Below are 22867 nucleotides of genomic sequence, written 5' to 3' on the forward strand. Positions count from 1 at the left end.
CTTTTTGCTCTCCTAATTTCCTTTTTAAGTTTCCCCCCTACACATTCTATATTCCTCTAGGGCTTCTGCTGTTTTGAGCCCTCGGTATCAGCCATAAGCCTCCTTTTTTCTCTTTATTCAATCCTATATATTCCTCGACATCCAGGGTTCCCTGGATTTGTTAGTCCTGCCCTTTGTCTTTACTGGAGTATGTGGGCCCTGTACTCTCCCTATTTCCTTCCTGAATGAGTCCCACTGCTCTGTCGCAGATTTACCTAAAAGTAGCTGCTCCCAATCCACTCTGGCCAAATCATATCTAATCTTATTAAAATCAGCCTTCCCCCAATTTAGAACTCTGATTTCTGGCCAATCTTTGTCTATTTCCATAACAACCTTAAATCTAAAAGAGTAATGATCACTATCGGCAAAATGCTCCCCCACTGATACGTCTACCACTTGTCCGGCTTCATTCCCTAAAATTAAGTCCAGGACCGCCCTTTTTTGTCCTCTCTTGTAGAACCTTTGATGTACTTGCTTAAAAAGCTCTCCTGGATGCATTTTAAGAATTCCGCTCCCTCTAAACCTATCACACTCTGACTAACCCAGTTAATGTTGGGGAAGTAGAAATCCCCTACTATTACTACCCTATTATTTTTACACTTCTCTGAAATTTGCCTACATATCTGCTTTTCTATTTCTCTTTGGCTGTTTGGGGGCCTGTATTACACTCCCAGCAATGTGATTGCTCCTTTTTTGTTTTTCTGTTTTTCAGTTCTATCCATATGGCTTCATTTGAGAAGCCTTCTAAGATGTCATCCCTCCTTACTGCTGTAATTGATTCCTTGATCAATATTGCGATACCCACTCCTCTTTTACCTCCTTCCCTGTCTCGCCTGAAGACCCTATATCCTGGAATATTGAGCTGCCAATCCTGCCCCACTCTCAACCATGTCTCTGTGACAGCAATTACATCATTATTTCATGTGTTAATTTGTGCCCTCAACTCATCTGCCTTATTTGTCAGACACCTTGCACTAAAATAAATACCATCCAACCTTGTCTGTGATAGGGGCAAAGGCAGCAGGGAGGGTCTGTGATAGGGGCAAAAGTGGCAGGTAGGGTCGGTGATAGGGGCAAAGGCAGCAGGGAGGGTCTGTGATGGGGCAAAAGTGGCAGGAAGGGTCTGTGATGGGGCAAAGGTGGCAGGAAGGGTCTGTGATAGGGGCAAAGGTGGCAGTGATTCAATGACAAGCCAAAAGAAAATGATAATGGGACAAGTAAAGAAACTAGAAAAGTTTTAAGAGGGAATAGCAGCATCTGCTATCTGAAAAAATGGGGCCAGAGTTTAAGGTCTGAAATTGTTGAACTGCGAGTTTGGATGGCTGTAATGGCCTAACTGATTGAAAATAAGCTCTTGTTCCTTGAACCTGTGTTGAGTTTCATTGCCTGTCAGTTTAATTCTCTACCCTTAACCTTGTGCATTGTTGTAATATATGGGTAGGCCATTTAGGACTGAGATAGGGAGAAACTTCACACAGAGTGTGGTGAATTTGTGGAATTCTTTACCACAGAGGGCTGTGGAGGCCAATTCACTGAATATATTTAAGAAGGAAATAGATAGATAGATTTCTGGACTGCCAAGGGATATGGGGCAAGAGCGTTGAGATAACGGATCAGCCATAATCATTCAATGGCGGAGCAGGCTCGAAGGTCCAAATGGCCTACTCCTGTTCCTATTTTCCATGTTTCTATTGAGACATGTTCATAGTGTCTGGACATCATCATCACTCCCTCAAAACGAGGATGATAACTGTTCATAGAACATGGAATTGCCATAGAACATGAAATTCGACCTATTAACTCTGTGTCAGTTATCTGCCAGAGCAGATAATGATGTAATTGCTAGAGGCTTCTTTGACAGCACCTTCCAAACCCAGGACCGCTAACATCTACAAAGACAAGGACAGCAGATAGATGGGAACACCACTAACTGGAAGTTCCCCTCCAGGTCACTCACCATCCTGACTTGGGAATATATTGCCATTCCTTCACTGTTGCTGGGTCAAAATCCTGCAGCTCCCTTCCTAACAGCACTGTGGGTGTACCTACACCCCATGGACTGCAGCAGTTCAAAAAGTAGCTCACCACCACGTCAAGGGCAATTACAGATGGGCAATAAGGGCTGGCCCTGCCAGCGAAGCCCACATTCCATGAATGAATTTTTTAAAAAATTCAATCCCCCACCCTTTCCCTGGGGCCCTGCAATTCTTTTCTCTTCAGGTGCTCTGCCAAGGAGAAGAGTTTATCGCTATCTACTTTGCTAGACCCCTCATGATTTGGAACACCTCTATCAAATCTCTTAAACTTCTCCCTGAGTAGAATTACCCCAGCTTCTCCAATCTATTTACATAAGTGAAGTCCCTCACCCTGGAACCATTCTCGTAAATCTTTTATGTACCCTCATCCTTCCTAAAGTGCGGTGACCAGAATTAGACACAATATTTCGGTAGAAGCTCAACCAGTGTCTTATAAAGGTTCATCATAACTTAACTTGGCTTTTGCACTCTAGGCGTCTATAAAGTCCAAGATCCTGTATGCCTTTTTAACCACTTTCTCGACCTGTCTTGCCACCTGGGTTTCTTTGTTCCTGCACCTCTGTAGAATTGTACCCTTTAGTTTATATTGCTTCTCCTAGATTTTCTAATCAAAATTTGTCACTTCACATTTCTCTGCATTAAATTTCAACAGCCATGTGTTTGCCCACTCCACTAGCCTGTCTATGTCCTCTATCATTATCTCTTAAGGATTCACAATACTTCCAAATTTCATATCATCTGCAAATTTTGGAATTGTGTAACGCACACCTAAATCATTAGTGTATATTTCAAAAAGCAGTGGTCCCAATACCGACCCCTGGAGAACCCCACTGTAATCCCTGCCCCAATCCAAAAAACAATCATTCACCGTTACTCTTTGATTTCTGTTACTTAGCCAATTTTGTATCCATGCTGCTACTGTTTTCAACTTTGCTGGCCAGGCTTCATGATTTGTGTGTCTCAGGTGACTCAGCAGGCCAATCCTGGAGCCACGGGTCTTTGGGCAGAGAGGACACAGGTTGTCTTGAGCAAAGGGGGTTCTCAAGCTAGGTTTCTGCACTCTCTCGTTACGTTTTTGTTGTTTTTCCGCAGCAGAGTTTATGCAAATAGTTTCCGACTGTGTTGCAGCTTATTGGATGAGACACCATCATGTGGCATGGTTTGTGCAATTTCCTTCTTTGCACCGACGTCAATTTTTCTCCTTTTCAATGAGGCCTTCAGAGTTGCCATTCTTAAGTTGTGAAAAGTGGATCTGCTTCAGAAGTCGATTATTTGGCAGGCGGGTGCAACACCCAGACCAGCAGAGCTGATTTTGCATGATCGTGGTTGTGATGCTGGAGGTATTGGCTTCAGTCAGGATGCCGGAGTTTGATCACCTTTCTTCCCACTTGCCTTTGAAGGGATACAACAGTATTGTAGACTAAAGCCTTTTTCCTCTTATGGAGACCCAGTTGCATAATTTTTAGAAGGCTGCACTGGCACAGTTGATTCTCTGCTGGATCTCTTCCTCGATAGTGACCTTTTGAGGAATATATCCGCTGGAGTTCAGAAGAATGAGGGGGGATCTCATAGAAACCTATAAAATTCTAACAGGACTAGACAGGGTAGATGCAGGAAGGATGTTCCTGATGGTGGGGGAGTCCAGAACCAGGGGTCACAGTCTGAGGATATGGGGTAGACCATTTAGGACTGAGATGAGGAAAAGTTTCTTCACCCAGAGAGTGGTGAGCCTGTGGAATTCATTACCACGGAAAGTAGTTGAGACCAAAACATTGTATGTTTTCAAGAAGGAGTTAGTTATAGCTCTTGGGGCAAAAGGGATCAAAGGGTATGGGGAGCAGGCTATTCAGTTGGATGATCAGCCATGATCAAAATGAATGGCGGAGCAGGCTCAAAGGGCTGAATGGCCTACTCCTGCTCCTAGTTCCTATATTTCTGTGAGGAAGGTAGCTGCCGAGATTTGGGAAGTCCTCAATGACTTTTAAAGTCTCCCCATCAACAATATCTGGAAGTCTATGTGCTTGTCCAGGGAAGGGCTGGTGGAGGATTTTGGTCTTGTTGCTGTTGAGTGAGAGACTAACTCTTTTGTACGCTGACCTGAAGAGGTTGAGGGTGGTCTGAATGTCGCTTACATTGTGGGCCACAGGTCATCAGCATGTTGTAAGTCATGGATGTGCTGGAGAGTCAATTGAGTCTTGGCTCTCATCCTGTTAAAATTGAAAAGCTTCCCATTGAGTTAGCCTTCTCTATCCACCACATATTCTTGATGACATTCTCATTCTCTGAGCTTTGGATTTGAGTAGTAAGTATTCTTCTCATTTCTGTTGTGATGTAGGGTGATTTTGACACGTAATGGAGACTTGATGTTTCTGATCAAGAACATATTTCTATATCTTTCTTGTCAAGCCAGTTTTGGGTGCCTGTGAGATTTAAAACCGATGATCTGGGCGCATATCTCTTAGATCTCAGATTTGATCTTGTCCCAAAGCCCTTCCACAATGATACTGGCATTATTGGAGCCTGCAAGAGCAAGATGGGAAGAAAGTTGCACATGGAATTGTTCTCTTGGTTTCATATGCTGCAGAATGTGGATGTTAAACCTTCTGGATTTCTTTGAGAATCTTTGATCTTTAAGTGCATGGTGGAGCATGCAAGTCTGTGTTCTGTCCAGCAGCTGTTTGCATCCCAAATGGCTCAGAGGATGTGCACATCCTTCCTATCCTGGGCTCAGACAATGGCATAGTTCAGGAGATGCCAATGCTTGTACTGGGAATGGTTCCACATTATCCTGTATTTATCTTCTTGATGAAAGGATGTATTTGGAGTGGTCAGCGATCAGGCAATATCCTTGCACTGTTTTTTTTTATTCATTCACAGGACATGGGCTTCACTGGCTGGGCCAGCATATATTGCCCATTCCTAGTTGCCCTTGAGAAGGTGGTGGTGAGTTGCTTTCTTGAACCGCTGTAGTCCACAACGATGTTAGGGAGGGAGTTCCACGATTTTCACCCAGCGAGTCAAGTCAGGATGGTGAGTGACTTGGAGGGGAACTTACAGGTGGCGGTGTACCCCTCTATCTGCTGTCCTTGTCCTTCTAGATGGTAGTGGTCATGGGTTTGGAAGATGCTGTCTAAGGAGCCTTGGTGAATTCCTGCAGTGCATCTTGTAGGTGGTACATACTGCTGCTACTGTGTGTCGGTGGTGGAGGGAGTGAATGTTTGTCAATGAGGTGCCAATCAAGTGGGCTGCTTTGTCCGGGATGGTGTGAAGCTTCTTAGTGCTGTGGGAGCTGCACTCATCCAGGCAAGGGGGGGGAGTATTCCATCACACTCCTGCATTGTGCCTTGTAGATGGTGGACGGGCTTTGGGGAGTCAGGAGGTGAGTTACTCATTGCAGGATTCCTTGCCTCTGACCTGCTTTTGTAGCCAGTTTAGTTTCCGGTCAATGGTAACCCCCAGGATGTTGATAGTAGGGGATTTAGTGATGGTTAAGCCGTTGAACATCAAGGGACAATGGTTGGATTCTCTCTTGTTGGTGATGGTCATTGCCTGACACTTGAGTGGCACGAATGTTACTTGCCACTTGTCAGCCCAAGCCTGAATATTGTCCAGGTCTTGCTGCATTTGGACAGGGACTGCTTCAGTATCTGAGGAGTCGTAAATGGTGCTGAACATTGTGCAATCATCTGCGAACATCCCCACTTCTGACCTTAGGATGGAAGGAAGGTCATTGATGAAGCAGCTGAAGGTGGTTGAGTTAATGACACTACCCTGAGGAACTCCTGCAGTGATGTCCTGGAGCTGAGATGACTCACCTCCAACAACTACAACCATCTTCCTTTCTGCTAGGCACGACTCCAACCAGTGGAAAGTTTTCCGTCTGATTCCCATTGACTCCAGTTTTTCTAGAGCTCCTTGATGCCATACTCGGTCAATTGCAGCTTTGATGTCAAGGGTTATCACTGTCACTTCACCTCGGGAGTTAAGCTCTTTTGTCCATGTTTGAACAAGGCTGTAATGAGGTCAGGAGCTGAGTGACCCTGGCAGAACCAAAACTGGGCATCAGTGAACATGTTATTGCTAATCAAGTGCCATTTGATAGCACTGTAGATGAACCCTTCCATTACTTTACTGATGATGGAGAGTAGACTGATGGAGCGGTAAATGGCTGAATGGATTTGTCCTGCTTTATGTGGACAGGACAAACCTTGGCAATTTTCCACATAACTGGATAGATGCCAGTGTTGTAGCTGTACTGGAACAGCTTGGCTAGGGGCGTGGCAAGTTCTGGAGCACAAGTCTTCAGTACTATTGCCAGAATATTGTCAGGTCCCATAGCCTTTGCAGTATCCAGTGCCTTCAGCCATTTCTTGATATCACGTGGAGTGAATCGAATGGCTGAAGACTGGCATCTGTGATGCTGGGGACCTCCGGAGGAGGCCGAGATGGATCATCCACTTGGCACTTCTGGCTGAAGATTGTTGCAAATGCTTCAGCCTTATCTTTTGCACTGATGTGCTGGGCTCCCCCATCATTGAGGATTGGGTATTTGTGGAACCTCCTCCTCAAGTGAGTTGTTTAGTTGTCCACCACCATTCAGAACTGGATGTGACAGGACTGCAGAGCTTAGATCTGATCCGTTGGTTGTGGGATCGCTTAGTTCTATTACTTGCTGCTTATGCTGTTTGGCATGCAAGTAGTCCTGTGTTATAGCTTCACCAGGTTGACACCTCATTTTTAGGTATGCCTGCTGCAGCTCCTGGCATGCCCTCATGCACCCTTCATTGAACCAGGGTTGATCCACTAGCTTGATGGTAATGGTAGAGTAGGGGATATGCTACGCTGTGAGGTTACAGATTGTGTTAGAGTACAATTCTGCTGCTGTCGATGGCTCACAACGCCTCATGGATGCCCAGTCTTGAGTTGCTAGATCTGTTCAAAATCTATCTATGCACTTAGCATGGTGGTAGTGCCACACAACACGATGGAGGGATCCTCAATGTGAAGGCGGGATTTTGTTTCCACCATGACTGTGCAATGGTCATTCCTACCGATACTGTCATGGACAGATGCATCTGCGGCAGGCAGGTTGTTGAGGATGAGGTCAATTATGTTTTTCCCTCTTGTTGGTTCCCTCACCACCTGCCGCAGACCCAGTCTAGCAGCTATGCCATTTAGGACTCGGCCAGTTCGGTCAGTAGTGGTGCTACTGAGCCACTCTTGGCGATGGGCATGAAAGTCTTTCACCCAGAGTACATTCTGTGCGCTTGCCACCCTCATTCTTCCTTCAAGTGGTATTCAACATGGAGGAGCACCGATTCATCAGCTGAGGGAGGGCGGTACGTGGTGATCAGCAGGAGATTTCCTTGCCTGTGTTTGACCTGATGCCATGAGACTTTATCGGGCTCAGAGTCGATGTTGAGGAATCCCTCCCAACCATATACTGCTGTGCCGCCATCTCTGCTGGGTCTGTCCTGCTGATGGGACAGGACATACCCAGGGATGGTGATGGTGGCATTATGGGACATTATCTGTAAGATATGATACCATTGGGATGACTAGTCTGTGAGACAGCTGTCCCAATTTTGACACTAGACCCGAAATGTTAGGGAAGAGGACTTTGCAGGGTTGTTTCCAGTGCCTAGGTTGATACCAGGTGGTCCACCCCGTCTCATTCCTTTTCTGTGACTTTGCAGCCGTTTGATACAACTGAGTGGCTTGCTAGGGCATTTAGGAGTCAACCACATTGCTGTGGGTCTGGGTTCACATGTAAGCCAGACCAGGTTAGTATGGCAGACTTCCTTCCCTAAAGGACTTTAGTGAACCAGTCCAACAATTTCATGGTCATCATTAGCTGTTTAATTCCAGATTTTTATTGAATTCAAATTCTACCATCTGCCATGGTCGGATTCAAACCCAGGTCCCCAGAGCAATTACCCTGGATCTCTGCTCCAGTGACAATACCACCACACCCTCGCCTCCCCTGGTTGTGCAAGATACCATTCAAACTTATACAGCTCATGTAATTGAATGAAGAAAGATAGTGTTTTAGGTAGTGTTGACACACCAGTAAATCCTAAATGTCAATATGGATATAACTGACCTAATGGTGTGGATTTCACCAGGAATCCCCAGTTACCAACCTCTGTGCCACAGGGAAACTCAGGGGGAAAAAAGGTATGTCTTTTAATGCTTTAGGGCCCATTTTCCTTTTCTTTGCTGTTCAAAACCAATTACTTGTAGACAAATGGTACCAACACAGTTATGCTAAGCCAACATTGCTATCCCATCTCCATCTCCCTGTGTACTCTCTCTGAAATTGGGCATTTTAATATTACTTGGTGTCAGCACTCTCCAGCATTGATCACTTGACCTATCTTGTCTTGGCAGTCGTGAAAACACATTTTGCTTCTACCTTCACTGTGGATCTACCCGGCTTTTTAAAGGCTGGCAGCCAAGTTGAAATGTGAAAAGTAAGTTAGTCATTTTGTCATTGTGCTGTCAGGCCTTGGACTGTGCCGAGCCACAATATAGAGGTATTGTATATTTAAAAAGACACAACAGGTAGGCCCATCTTGCAATGCATATCTATCTATCTCAGTTTGAATCTTTCAATTTACTGAGCTAACAGCTATTTGGAGAAGAAAATCCCCGGTTTCCACTGCCTCCTGTGTGAAGAAATGCTTCCTAACACTCCCCTAAGCAACCTAGCTCAGCTTGGACTCCCCTACCAAAGGAAATAGTTTTGATCAACTGTCTGAAACCCTTTAATAATTTTAAGAAGACATAAATTAGATAAACACCTCAGTCAGATTACTATGCTGGACTGAGGTAGTGATGCACATTTAGAGCTGTCATCCTCTGGTTCAGATTTTAAACTAAAACCCTGTCTCATTGATTTGGTGATTATTAGATGCATAATGGAAAGATGATAGTTTTGAGGTCAAGAGGGACAAATGCTTTCATCCTTTGAGCCCATCTTGTGACATTTTCTAATAAGACCAAAACATGTTTTCACCAGGGAAGGGACAACACCTAAGTGCAAGACACCATCAAACTTTAAAATGATGGGAAAGAAGACAGCTTAAATCGAGATTAAATTTGATTTTATTGAACTTTTCAAGATATTCAGGGAAACTATTTGAGTAGATAGAGAGAAATTCCTTTTGCTGCTTGGATAACATACAACTAAGGAAATGACCTAAAAAATTAAAGCCAGACCTTTCAGGAGTATAGTTAGGAAACACTTATAAACACAGAAAGTGGCAGAAGTCTGGGAACTCTCTCTCTGGGTAATGGATAAGTTGTTAACTTTAAATCTGAGATCAATAGAAATTTGCTAACTAAAGATACTGTGTGGAGTTCTGGTCACCCCATTACAGAAAGGATATAATTGCATTACAGAGGGTACAGAGGAGATTTACGAGGACTGGAAAATTGCAGCTATGAGGAAAGGTTGGATAGGCTGGGGTTGTTCTCCTTGGAACAGAGGAGGCTGAGGGGAGATTTGATTGAGATGTACAAAATTGTGAGGGGACTGGATAGAGTGGACGGGAAGGGCCTACTTACTTTAGCAGAGAGGTCAGTGACGAGGGGGCATAGATTTAAAATGATTGGTAGAGAGATTAGAGGGGAGATGAGGAAAGGTTTTTTCACCCAGAGGGTTGTGGGGGTCTGGAACTCACTGCCTGAAAGGGTAGTAGAGGCAGAAACCCTCAACTCATTTACAAGGTGCCTGGATGTGCACCTGATGTGTCATAACCTACAGGGCTACAGACCAAATGCTGGAAAGTGGGATTAGGGTGAGTGGCTTGTTTTTTTGGCCAGCGCAGACACGACGGGCCAAGCAGCCACTTTCTGTGCCATAAACTTTCAATGATTTTATATTAAGTGATATGAGGCAATGGCAGGTATATGGAGTTAGGTCACAGATCAGTTGTGATCATGCTGAACAGCTAGCAGAACAGGTTCAAGGGGATACATGGCTGACTCCTGTCCCTGTGCTCCTGACCTCCCTGGTCGGATTGAATTATTTGCAACGCACCCCATTTTACTTCCTGCTGAAGTCAATAGCTACTAATATCAAGCGATGTAACATAGATGGCAGATCCCATCCATGAACTGATTAGGTTAAAATTACCCCCCTCCACCTTGAAGCAGAGGACACTGAGGGAGATGAGGAATGAGTGAGCAGTTAATGTACCTTTATCTTCTTATTTATTTCGTGTGGATGTTAAGTTACTACTGCACTACTGAAACTATTTAAGCTTGTTCTTATTTTACTTCTGACAGTCCAGGGGGACTGACAAAAAATATATCTCCAGATGTTTCTCATAGAACTAAGTATTTCAGATTTCCAATGTAATAGATATTTTCATTGAAATTGGAGGGTTTTTTTTCTTTGAACAGTTATTGTGGTCCGTAGGTAGTTAGGTTTTTCAAGGCCTGCTTTTCATTTGATTTTATAAACCCCTGTGATCTGACCTAAATATGATTTATTATTCATCTCCAACAACGGCTGAACAGGGATATTATTTTGTGCGTGTAGCTTTCCAGATAGTGAATCCCAAGTGAGGAGAACTTGGAGGGGTCAAAGAGTCCCTCTGTGGAATAAAAGCAGACATGCATCATTGTGAAGAGGCTCTGCACTTGAAGGCTGCATTCATAACAGCTCCTTTATCACCATTTCATCAAACTGCTGAAAACAAGTTACAAGGAAAAAGACTCAAAATCCAGCAAGGGAAAAAGAAACTTATTAACCTCTTCTCTGGAGTGAAATATAAGTTTACCCTCATCGATGGGCCAGAATTTACTGTCAAAATAAGAGCAGGGCTCACATTTATTTATGCACAAATTGCACAGCAACGTCAATCAAGGACAGATGTATGGTTAAATGTAAAAATCTGGGAGCTGATGTTCAACATATGTGGCTCTGCTCTTAGCTTTTCGAAAATGGCATCCCGCTGTCGTGCCTTACCATTCAAATGCATCAAACAGTGTGAAATTCCTGCATTGGCCTGGTAGACATGAACAAAATTTTCCACGGCAAGTTAGGACTTATCCATTCCAGTCTCAGGACCCTTTCTCGTAGCATGAATGATACAGTGCAGGAAAAGGCCATTCAGCCTACTGTCCCTGTGCCAGCTCTTTGGTAGAGCTACCCATTAGTCCCACTCCCCTACTCTTTCCCCATAGCCCAGTAATTCGTTTCCCTTCAAGTATTTATCTTTTGAATGTTATTTTTGAATCTGTTTCCACCACTCTTTCAGTACAATCCAGATCACAAGAACTCACAGTGTAAAATAGAATGTTTCCTCATGTCCCGTCTGGTTCCTTTGCCAATCACCTTAAATCTGTGCACCCTGGTATCGACCTTTCTGTCACCGGAAACAGATTTTTTTCTTTATTCACTATCAAAACAATTCATGATTTTGATCGCCTCTATCAAATCTTGAACATTTCTGCCAAACTTATTTTAAAAGTATGAAAAGTATTGATTATTGCCAGACAACTTCTCTGGGGCTGAAAAGCATTAATTTTCATATGTAGACAGTTGACACCCAGCTCTCCTTCACCACCACCTTTCAACTCCTGCACTGTTGCTAAATTATCAGACTGCTTATCTGACATCCAGTACTGGATAAGCAAACATTTTCTCTAATTAAATATTCAGAAGACTGAAACCATTGCTTTTGGTCCCCAAACTCCATTCCCTAGCTACTGACTCCATCTCTCTTCCTGACAACTGATTAAACCAGACTATTCACACACAACCTTGGTGTCGTAATTGACCCCAAGATGAGCTTCTAACCACATATTTGCACCATCAGTAAGACCACTTATATCCACCTCTATACCAGTACCCGACATCGCCCTTGCCTCAGCTCATCTGCAACTGGAACCCTTATTCATGTCTTTGTTAATTCTAGACCTGACTATTCCAATGCACTGCTGGCTGGTCTCCTACATTCTACCCTTTGTAAACATGAGATCATCCAAATCTCTGCTGGACAAATCCCAATTCATAACAAGTTCCATTCACTTATCAATCCTTAATAAGGGGGGATGTGAGGAAAAACTTTTTTACCCAGAGGGTGATGACGGTCTGGAATGCACTGCCTGGGAGGGTGGTGGAGACGGGTTACCTCACATCCTTTAAAAAGTACCTGGATGAGCACTTGGCACATCATAACATTCAAGGCTATGGGCCAAGTGCTGGTAAATGGGGATTAGTTAGGTAGGTCAGGTATTTCTCACATGTCGGTGCAGACTCAGTGGGCCTAAGGGCCTCTTCTGCACTGTGATTCTGTGAATCCTGTGCCAGCTGACCAACTTGGCTCCCAGTCAAGCAATGTCTTGATTTTAAAATTCTCATCCTTCAGCCCCACAACCCTTCGAGATATCTGCGCTCTTCTGCTTCTGGTCTCTTTAGCATCCCCAATGTTAATTGCTCCACGATTGGTGGACAGGCTTTCAGCTGCCTAGGCCCTAAACTCCAAACTTCTCTCTCTAATCCTCTCTACCTCACTTTCCTCCTTTATGACACTCTTTGACCAAGCTATTTTTCGTCTGACAATATCGAGGCTTGGGTTGACAAGTGGCAAGAAACATATGCCCTACACAAGTGCTAGGCAATGACCATCTCCAATAAGAGAGAATCGAACCATAGCCCCACTACATTATCATCACTGAATCCTCCACTATCAACACCCTGGGGGTTACCATTGACCATAAACTGAACTGGACGAGCCATATAAATACTGTGGCTATGAAAGCAGGTCAGAGACAAGGAATCTTGCGGCGATTAACTCACCTCCTGATTCCCAAAGCCTGTCCACCATGTACAAGGCACATGTCAGGACTGTGGAGTAATACTCGCCACTTGCCTTGATGAGTGCAGCTCCAACAATTCTCAAGAAGCTGGATATCATCCAGGATAAAGCAGTCCGTTTGGTTGGCACCCCATCCACAAACACTCCCTCCGTCCACCACTGATGCACAGTGGCAGCAGTGTGTACCGTCTACAATTTGCCATTGAATTCACTATCCTGAGTTGCACGTCTTGGTTCAGATTGCACACTGCAAACCTCAATCTTTCAATCTGATTGGTTCAGGGGATACAAAGTTGCCCTGTAGAGGACGTTGTGCTGTTTCCATCTCCTACTCACAACAATTTGCCGTACTAAAGTTCATGGAAATTAAATGGAACGGGCATGCTTGTCTGCTATGGTAAATTCAGGCCTTTTTTTTGTTTTCATCTTGTTGTTTCAGCAATGGCTCAGCTGATAGCACTCATGCCTCTCAAACAAAAGATATGCAACATCCACATTTAACTGCCCTTGCTGCAGGAACTTGATGTCCAATTTCCACCTAAATAATGGTGAACACTGTTAGCCTCACCTTTACTTGAACAGAGAATTCCATACTTCTTTCTCAAGCAGCTGATTACCTTAAAAGAAATTTGATGAGGAGAAATGTTCTTTTTCATTGGGTCTGAAGAATGTGCGCAGTTCCCAGGCTCAGTGAAGAGGAATTGGGGACAGAGACCTATGCCACCAAGTCTCAAGGGATTTCTGGAGGTTTTTCATATCATCCTAGCTGGCAGAAGAATGGGCATTCCAGGCATTTGGCCTCACTTTCTTCTGTGTATGACAGTGAGTTATCCAATTGGACTGGCACTCTGAAAAACCCGGAACCATCATGGCTTACACTAACGGCTGCTGAGCATCCGGAGGAGAATTGGCCAACAGCCAAATGTGTTCCCGGACTTTTGTGTCACTGCTTTGTGAGCACCATCAGAGGACATGTGAGAATAGCCCCTAAGATGAAGTTTTCCTTTCTCTGAGGAAAGCTGGCATCTGCCTCACATTTAACAGTAACTACACCTTAAGCTCAAAGACACACTATACGGAAAGCACATAAGCCAGTATTAAAAACCCACATTCCACGACTCCACGGTGCATCAACCCTCCACCAAGGGTTGAACATTCTTGTTGCTACTTGCTCCATTTTCTATTTCACACTGAGGCCTCTCCTTCCTTCCTGTATATTGCTAGCCTTATACTTTATATGGACCTGTTGGGCCAAATGGCCTGTTTTTGTTTCTGGCCTGTGGAATTCTACATATGTAAATCAGCCATGTAACAGGGACTATCTAGGCTGTGGAACTGCTGAAGAACATTGTTAAAACCTGACGTCTGGTCAGTGATGCAACTAGACTCATTTTTGCCACTTCTCAGGTAATGTGTTGAAAACCAAAAAGGAGAAAGCGGTAAAAAAAAAAGGCATGCAGGAATTTGGGTTTTATAAATAGAAGCATAGAGTACAAAAGCAAGAAAGTTATGATGGAGCTTTATAAAACATTGGTTCAGCCTTAACTGATGCAGTGTGTCCAATTCTGGGCACCACACTTTTGGAAGGATGTGAAAGCTTTGGAGAGGGTGTAGAAAAGATTTACAAGAATGGTACAAGGGATGAGGGACTTCAGTGATGAGGATAGATTGGAGAAGCTGGAGTTGTTCTTAGAGAAGGAGAATTGATAGAGATGTTCAAAATCATGAGGGATCTAGACTGAGTAGAGAGAAACTGTTCCCTTTGGTGGAGGAGATGAGAACTAAAGGAAACAGATTTAAGGTGATTGGCAAAATAAAAGGCGACAAGTGGAAAAGCTTTTTTACTCAACAGTGGTTAGGATCTGGAATGCACTCCCTGAGAGTGTGTTGGAGGTAGATTCAATTGTTGCTATCAAAAAGGAATTGGATAAGCACCTCAAGATAAAAAAAAAATACAGAGATACAGGGAAACGGCAGGGAATTGTATTAGCTGATTTACTCTTGCAGCCGGCCGGCATGGACTCAACTGGCCAAATGGCCTCCTTCTGTGCTGTAACCATTCTGTGATTCTAGATGGTACGATCTTGGCTGCATAGAGGGATGAGTCTGAACTAATAGGAGGAAGGAGTGTACCAGCAAATAAGTCAGCTGGATTGTAACATAACTCTTGTTATTGGTTACAGTTTGAAAATTACCAAAGAGTTCAAAAAAAGGACAACAGAAAATAATATAGTTTATTAATGTCTTGAGGATTAGCTTTCCAAAGAAGAAGTTCTTAGTACGTTAGTTGAAGAAAACGTGAGGATTGGTGGAAGGTTGGCATCATAGAGTGGGCCTGCTGATTAATTGTCCTGGAGAAGGTGGTGGTGAGCCACCTTCTTGAACCACTGCACTCTGTGGGGTGTAGGTACATCCACATGGCTGTTAGGTAGGGAGTTCCAGGATTTTGACCCAGCAACAGTGAAAGAACGGCAATATATTTCCAAGTCAGGATGGTGAGTGACTTGGAGGGGAACTTCCAGCATTTTGACCCAGTGGTGATTTCGGTCCAAGTTCCTCCCTTCCTGACAGCACCATGGGTGTAACTCCGCCACATGGACTGCATCGCTTCAAGAAGGCAGCTCACCACCACCTTCTCAAGGGCAACTAGGGATGGGCAACAAAAATGCTGACCCAGCCAGCGACACCCCCATCCCATGAAAAAAAATGAAAAAGTCAGGGTGCTGTGTGACTTGGAGAGGAACTTGCAGATAGTGTTGATCCCATGCGCTTCCTGCCCTTGTTCTTCTAGGTGGTAGAGGTCGCAGGTTTGGAAGATGCTGTCGATGGAGCCTTGATGTCCTGCTGCAGTGTGTCTGCAGTGCAGAGAGATACCTCACTCTTCTCATCTCTTTAGCAGCACTTGAGCAGCTTATGGATGGGATGCTGAGGTGGAGATGGAGTTGATGATGCAAGAAGGCTGAATGCTGGCTTCCAATTTGCCATGTCAGTTCCTTGCTGCCTCAATAAGGTACAGAGAGAGTAGGATTGAAAGTTATTCTGATTTTACAATTACCTTCAGATTATATTGATGACCTTTACTGCCAGTAGGATGATCAATCTGATTCTTTGTGTTTTACTTATTAGGAAGTGCAGGAAGTCAATTTATTTGTGCAGTTAACTACATAATACCTTTAAATTCAGAGCTTCCTATTCTTCAACAGCTGACTTTTATAAAAGCCAGTCTGACATCTTTTCTTGTACATCTGGTGATGTCTCACTAGGGCTCTTAAACTTTTTAAAATCTAAATCTTAAATAATATGCTTACTAGGTTAAAAGTTGGTAACTTTGCCCTATTCCTCAGGTCTACACCGTGCTCTGAGAATACAAATTGGGCTGTAGCAAGCATTTGAGTCACTCTTAGTGAAGTAAAAGAGAAATATTTATGATGGAAACATCCTAACTGTTGCCCTGGTGTTGTGACAGATTGCGTCCACAAGTATGTTGAAGGGGAAGTGTTCATTGTTTTACTTTCTCTTGGTTCAAAAGTCATCCAACCTCAATTTCTATCTCTACCTTTCTTTCTCCTCCCTGACAGATCGAGGTTAGCAGAATTCCAAACGAGCTGTCAGCCTTCCACACAGTCTGAAAGTGGTTGTCTCAGGGAGAACTATGCTGCATGTCTGCTCTCATACACTGGGATTATAGGTAAGATCCAGAGTTCTTGCCTTTTAGCTGTCTTGTTACTTCCATTTTGTACTGAATTCTATGCTTGTTAAGGTGAAGGATAATACTGCTGGGAAATGCAGCCTTTCCAATTCAGAACCTCACTGTCATCAGTAAACATTCCCCAGTGTTTGCACACATCATGGCAGAATAATACGGGGGTGAGGCAGGTTGGGGGGAGGGGGGATGTAGGCAGACAGTATGACCCCTGGAAACCATGTCGGGAGCTGATATGCTCCATGCCGACCTGCCCTGCAGCCATAAAGGACTAACGAGGGCTGAGTGAGACTTCTGCCCATTGAAATTTCCTCAGTTGTGACACTGTTTTATTCTTTATCTCTTTTATTAGGTACTGTGGTCACCCCAAACTACATTGACAATTCCAGCTCTAATGTAGCCCCATGGTGTACCTGCAGTGGCAGCGGAAATCAGAGGGAGGACTGTGAGAGCTTCTTCAACCTCTTCACGGATAATATCTGCCTCAGTGAGTAAGGCTGCTTTGTATCGGGAAGTAACTGACATTTAATTTATTCCCTAAAGCAAAACTGAAATTCTGTGGATGCTGGAAATCTGAACTGAAACAGTCCTCACATTAGTGAATCACTACAGCAGAGCCAGGGAGAGGGGGAGGTCTGGGCTGGTGCTCTCCTATTGGTACACAGCCCTGGGGTTGGTCCACACCCTTGAGGTCGACCTTGTCTTCTTCCATGACATTCCTTGGCCACAGTCTCTTCGCTTTGCCAGATAATCAATATTTTCTTCTGCCGCAAACAGTTACACCTTCTCTGGACCCAGCTTTATTTCTTTGCTTGCCCCACTATTACCTCCTTTTGTCTTGCACCATCATCAATTTTGTCATTCTGACCTCCACCCTGTCGAAGACCTTTCCCTTTAATTCTCTCCTGCTCTTCTTTTCCTGGCTCAGTCCTTGAAAGACAGAAAGACCTTAATTTATAAAGCATCTGTCACAACCTCCGGATGTCCCAAAGCACTTTGCAGCCAATGACGCGTAGTCACCGCTGTAATGTTAGGAAAGCTGTTCATTACCAGCATCTTCTGGTTCAACAACTACTTCTATTTGAATAGCACCCTTAACATAAAATAGGGACATTATCAATCAAAATTTAACACAGCCACATGAAGAGATATTAGTGCAGATGATCAAAGTTTGGTCAAAGAGAAGAGCATCTTAAAGGTGGAAAGAGGTGGAGAGGTAGAGAACTTTAGGGAGGGAATTCCAGAGCTTTGGGTCATGGCAGCTGAAGACATAGCCACCAATAGTGGAGTGCATTCAAATCAGGAATGCTCAAGTCAGAATTAGAGGAGCACAGATATCACACTAGAAATTACAAATAGGAAGAGACCATGCCATGAAGGGACTTGAAAGCATGATAAACCCTCTCCACTCCTTGCCTGGCATCCAGCAGCTGTAAGGCCTGACTTGTGCATCCATGTTTTCTCATGATTTATGAGATGGTAGGGTTGGCATTCCTACAAAGGCATAAAGAGTCTTGCAGCAGCAGAGATAAGCCGAGGCATGGGTGCAGTCAGGCGATGTTAAAGAGGTGGAAATAGGTGGCCTTAGTGATGGTGTGGATATGTGGTCAGAAGGTCATCTCAGGGTCAAATATGACACCAAGGTTGCGAACAGTCTGGTTCAGCCTCAGACAGTTGCCAGGGAGAGAGATGGAATCTACAGAACAGAGTTTTTGGTGGGGACAGAAGACAATGACTTTGGTCTTCCCAATGTTTAGTGGGAGAAAATTTCTGCTCAATCAGAACTGGATGTTGGAAAAGCAACCGGACAATGGAGGGGTCGACAGATGGTGGCAAGATAGAGCTGGATGTCATCAGTGTACAGGTGAAAATTGACCCTGCGTGTTTGGATGATGTTGCCAAGAAGTAGTATGTAAATTTTTAAGAGGCGGGGCTATCGGCCTGAAACCGCTTTCTCTCTCCACAGATGCTGCTGAATTTTCCAGCACTTTATTGATATATTTATTGACATAGACATGTTTTTTGGCAGTGTATGTACTGCTGTCATTTGGTAAGCTTTGACAAGTCACAATGACAAAGACTTCTTGAAGCACTTGCACCCAACATAAACCCAACAGTGGGTTTTCTGAAATAAAAACAGAAAATGTTCAATACATTTAACAGTTCATGCAACATCCGTGAAGCGAGAGAAAAACATATAGTGCAATTTCAAAATTTAGCCAATTTGCATAAGCACCACAAGGTGTATTGCAGAAAAAAGAGACATGTCGAAGCTTTTTATCTTGCACTCATTCAGGACACTTTGCAAGAATACCAATATAAGGGGAAAACAACAATTTATACTGTATGAGAAAAAAGTGCTGATTGGTTGACAAGTGGACTCTGTTACAACCAGGAAGGGAGGAGTGTGCGAATTATCAAGCCCCACTACTCCACGGGCCATACCATTAATTTAAATGTTTAATTATCTCACCAAAATGGCTACTTGTGTACCTATACTTCTGGTACCCAAAGGAAAAGAGACTCTGACTAGGCTTCTTTCAAAGACTCAGAATGATTAATTTATTTTAAAACAAAACTTCTTTTATATAGTTGCAAGTACTGGTCAACACGCAATTGTAATCGGGAAGTATAACTAACTATCTCTTCCTAAAGAATTCCCCCAGCACACACATACAGGCAAACAAAGGACAACAGATAGAATCACTCTCTGCAGAGATGGGCTTTGGAGGATGGGTGTTATAAAATAAAGGGTAAAGTCCACAGGGTCTCGACACTGTTCTCTCGTGTGCAGACGGGCCACTAGTCCGGGTAGATGCCTGGAAGTTCCCACCAACTATCCAGCTTTGCAGGTCCAAATGCAGACTAGTTACGCTCCAATGAGTGTTCTCTGGCTACAGCTTGATAGCCACACACAATTTCAGGCAAGGTAGAGAGAGAGAGAGCCTTCTTTCCTCAGCTTGTTCTCCAACCAGATTGCCTTCAAAAAAGCAGGTTTATAACTTAAGCTTTTCTTCTCTCTCCCATACGATTGCCTTTTTTGTCTCCCAGCTTCATTAATTAAAATACTTTGCAGCACAACACAAACAAAACAACCCCTTTTCAAGTACCATATAAGTCAGGTAATTTCTTGGAAGAGGCCAGCTTGTTTACAGTTCCAAGGTGAATTTATGACCTTTTTTATACAAAAAATAATCCCAGGTTAATATCCACATGCCCAGATCATGGCAAATACTTCCATTTTGTAAAAGAAAACTTCAGTCTTGAGAGATATGATTCTAACAACTTTGATTGGTAGAGGCATTGTCATGGAGAATGCACCAGTGACAGTGACTGACAGTTAACCGCCAAGCATTGTTTGAAATTGAAACCAGGCAGCTTGACCCTGATTGGTCAAGGCAATGCCCTGAGGAATTAGTCAGCAAATGGCTGCCACTTATTTTGTTTAGCTGAAACAAGCATGATGTGTGTACATGTTCTCAATGTTTGTGTAATAAGCAGTTAAGAATATAAGAAATAGAAACAGAAATAGATCATACTGCTAGAGAGTAGACTGAGTCTGCTTCACCATTCAGTAAAATCATGGCTGATTCTCAACCTGAACTCAATTTTTCCACTCAGTCTCCATATCCCTTGATGCCCTTAGAATCCAAATATCTCACAGCATTTACCCTGTCAGGTTTACTAAGAATTTTGTATGTTTTTGTGCGACCGCCTCATTATTCTAAACTCCAGACAATACAGGCCTATTCCACAGATGTGTACAGTAATTGAGAAATAGCCATTTGATCATAAAGAATATGAGTATTTCTGAAAAAAGATACTTTGTCAAAGCTCTTCGTCTTGCACTCATCAGGACATTCAGGCCATATGTCCCAAAGACTGGTGGATCATATCAAACAGCATGTCCATTCAGCTGTTCGCAACAGGCAAGGTATTGACTGTACCCAACCAGCCCGTGCTTGCAAAACTCAAAACCTAGGGTCCAACATTAGATGTGATTCCGCGATTGAACCACATTTGCTAAACAGTCCTGAGTGTGCTAAGAATTACACTCACAACCAATTTAAGATAATCAGTCAGGCTCACAGTGTGGTTCAATATGCATTCTCAAAGCTACATCCAGAGTCCTGTCCTTTGTAGACAGAAAGAACGTGTACAGATTGTGCCTTTTTCAACTAAACAAAATAGGTGACAGCCATTCTCTGGTTCATTCCCCAGAGCAAAGCCTTGAACAATCAGAGTCAACCCTCCTGGTTTGAATTTAAACAAAGCTTGGCAGTTAACTATCAGTTATGTTAATTGGTGCATTCTCCATGGCAATGCCTCTACCAAACAAAGTCCATTTGCCAACTAATCAGCACTCTTCGCTTGCAGTATAAATTGTTGTTCCCTTTACAATCTGGTATTCTTGCAAATGTTCTGATGAGTACAAGACAAAAAGCTTCGACTACATGTCTCATTCTTTCGGCAATACTCAAAATTGAGAAGTAGCAAGTGATTTAAAACTGAAAATAGTGGATCACAGCATTTCAGAAGATAGGAAAACATTTCATACAGAACATTGGATCAAGACTGAAGCCCTGTTCTTCCTGTGTTTAAACCTGTCATCTCTTTCTTTATCTGCAGAGAATGCATTTCAAGCATTTGGAAATGGGACAGATCTTAATACAGGTTCCAGTGTTCAACAGTCAACTCTCCCCACATCGCAGACCCGAGTGGACAAACACACAAATGACACGGATCTTTCACACCAAGAAGATAATATGTTCAGTCCATCACTAACCACACAGGTAGGAATGGAAGGTATTATAGGAGAAAAAGATCCTCCAGTAAGATCTCATTTTAATGCTTGCTGAAGTTGGCAATCTCAAACAATCTCCTTGTGCTAAGGAGGTGAAAGAAATCAGTCAGGATCCCTGTTGCTGACAGCTATGTTTGTAGGCGATCCTTGTTAGTAGGGGTATTGTACATGACAAGTGAGGATATGATTGGACTCAGTTGTGATGCTGAGTTTGAATAGCCACATTGACTATACTCAGACTTAAAGAACTACTGCTTACACAGAGTATTGGAAGGCCATGAGCAACTTCTAATGCCCTGCCAGTCAGAGCTGTATTAACCAGTCACTTGCTCGAGTGTTTCTCATCACAGTAATTCTCAGGGCTCCTTCCTTTCAGCCACTTGTGTTAAGGAAGTCTTATGAGATAGGTAATATGAGGGGGATTTGAACATCAGATTCAACAGCTCTGTGCTGAAGTTCCTCTAGACGCAGGCAGTTACTGCAGATGTGGTTTCTGGGATTGTAATGGTCTCCACAAACTCCAATATGCTGCAGTTGCAGCACACCACCAGCCACACTATCCCTATCCAATATTGTTTTATTTATTTAATTTATTTATTTAATTCATTATGCAAAATCAACTTAGCTTAAAACTTTCAGTCTTTTAACTAATTATTTTGATCTAGTTTAAATGTGATGGTAGATTAAATTCAATATTTATCTGTAACACAAACCAGTATATGTATTGGAGGCAAAAAAACAGCAACTCCTTCATCCTCTGCACCAAATTCCCACTAGCCAAACTCCCAGCTTTTACACTCTGTGACACACGGCAATCTCAAAGGAACTGGGCAGGGCAACAAGCAGGCCGCACACAGCAAAGAGAAATTTAAGGGAACTTTGCTACTCACTCAATACTTATTTTATACGGTTTGCGATGCACTCCATTGTACGACTTCTCTGTAATACCCACATCTCAGATACTTAGTTGGCTGTCAAGCACTGTCTTTTTCCTCCAGGTGAGAGATTTTTGGTCACAAACTGAATATCGAATGGATCACCACACATCCAAAACAGAATTCATAGCTAAAAAGTGACAAGCGAATTGCAAATGATGTTAATACAGTCTCTTTCCCTCCTTTTGCTCTCCCTTCACAGACTGCCTGAATGTTCTGTAACCTAATGGGAATGCTATAGAGGTGGGATTTACCAATATACTGGAGGATCTTCCAGTTGGCGAGCAGGGGCAGAGCCCGCTCGCCCGATGCGTAAAATGATGTGGGATGACGTCGGGTGGAACTCCCAAATCACCCCATGTCATTTCCATTTTCAGGTCAACAGGGGTGCAGCTGAGTCAACTGCACGCCCGCTGATCTGTCAATGGCCTATTGAGGCCATTTAAAAAGTAATTGACCTCATTAATGGACCTGCCCTTAGGGTTGGCGGGCAGGCCTGGAGCCCTGGCGGGCTTAAG

The 22867-nt window shown here is 43.5% G+C and overlaps 1 protein-coding gene across 1 annotated transcript in view; it reads left to right on the forward strand.

The window, feature by feature from the left end:
- The window catches only part of gfra4a (GDNF family receptor alpha 4a), a 163094-nt gene that overhangs the window by 124724 nt on the left and 15503 nt on the right, over nt 1–22867 (forward strand). Inside the window, exons 6-8 of the mRNA XM_041183680.1 lie at nt 16486–16595; nt 16963–17097; nt 21240–21403. Coding sequence (XP_041039614.1) covers nt 16486–16595; nt 16963–17097; nt 21240–21403 — 409 coding nt within the window. The remainder of the gene's footprint in view (nt 1–16485; nt 16596–16962; nt 17098–21239; nt 21404–22867) is intronic.

This window comes from Carcharodon carcharias, chromosome 1 (assembly GCF_017639515.1).
Source record: "Carcharodon carcharias isolate sCarCar2 chromosome 1, sCarCar2.pri, whole genome shotgun sequence".
Taxonomy (NCBI): domain Eukaryota; kingdom Metazoa; phylum Chordata; class Chondrichthyes; order Lamniformes; family Lamnidae; genus Carcharodon; species Carcharodon carcharias.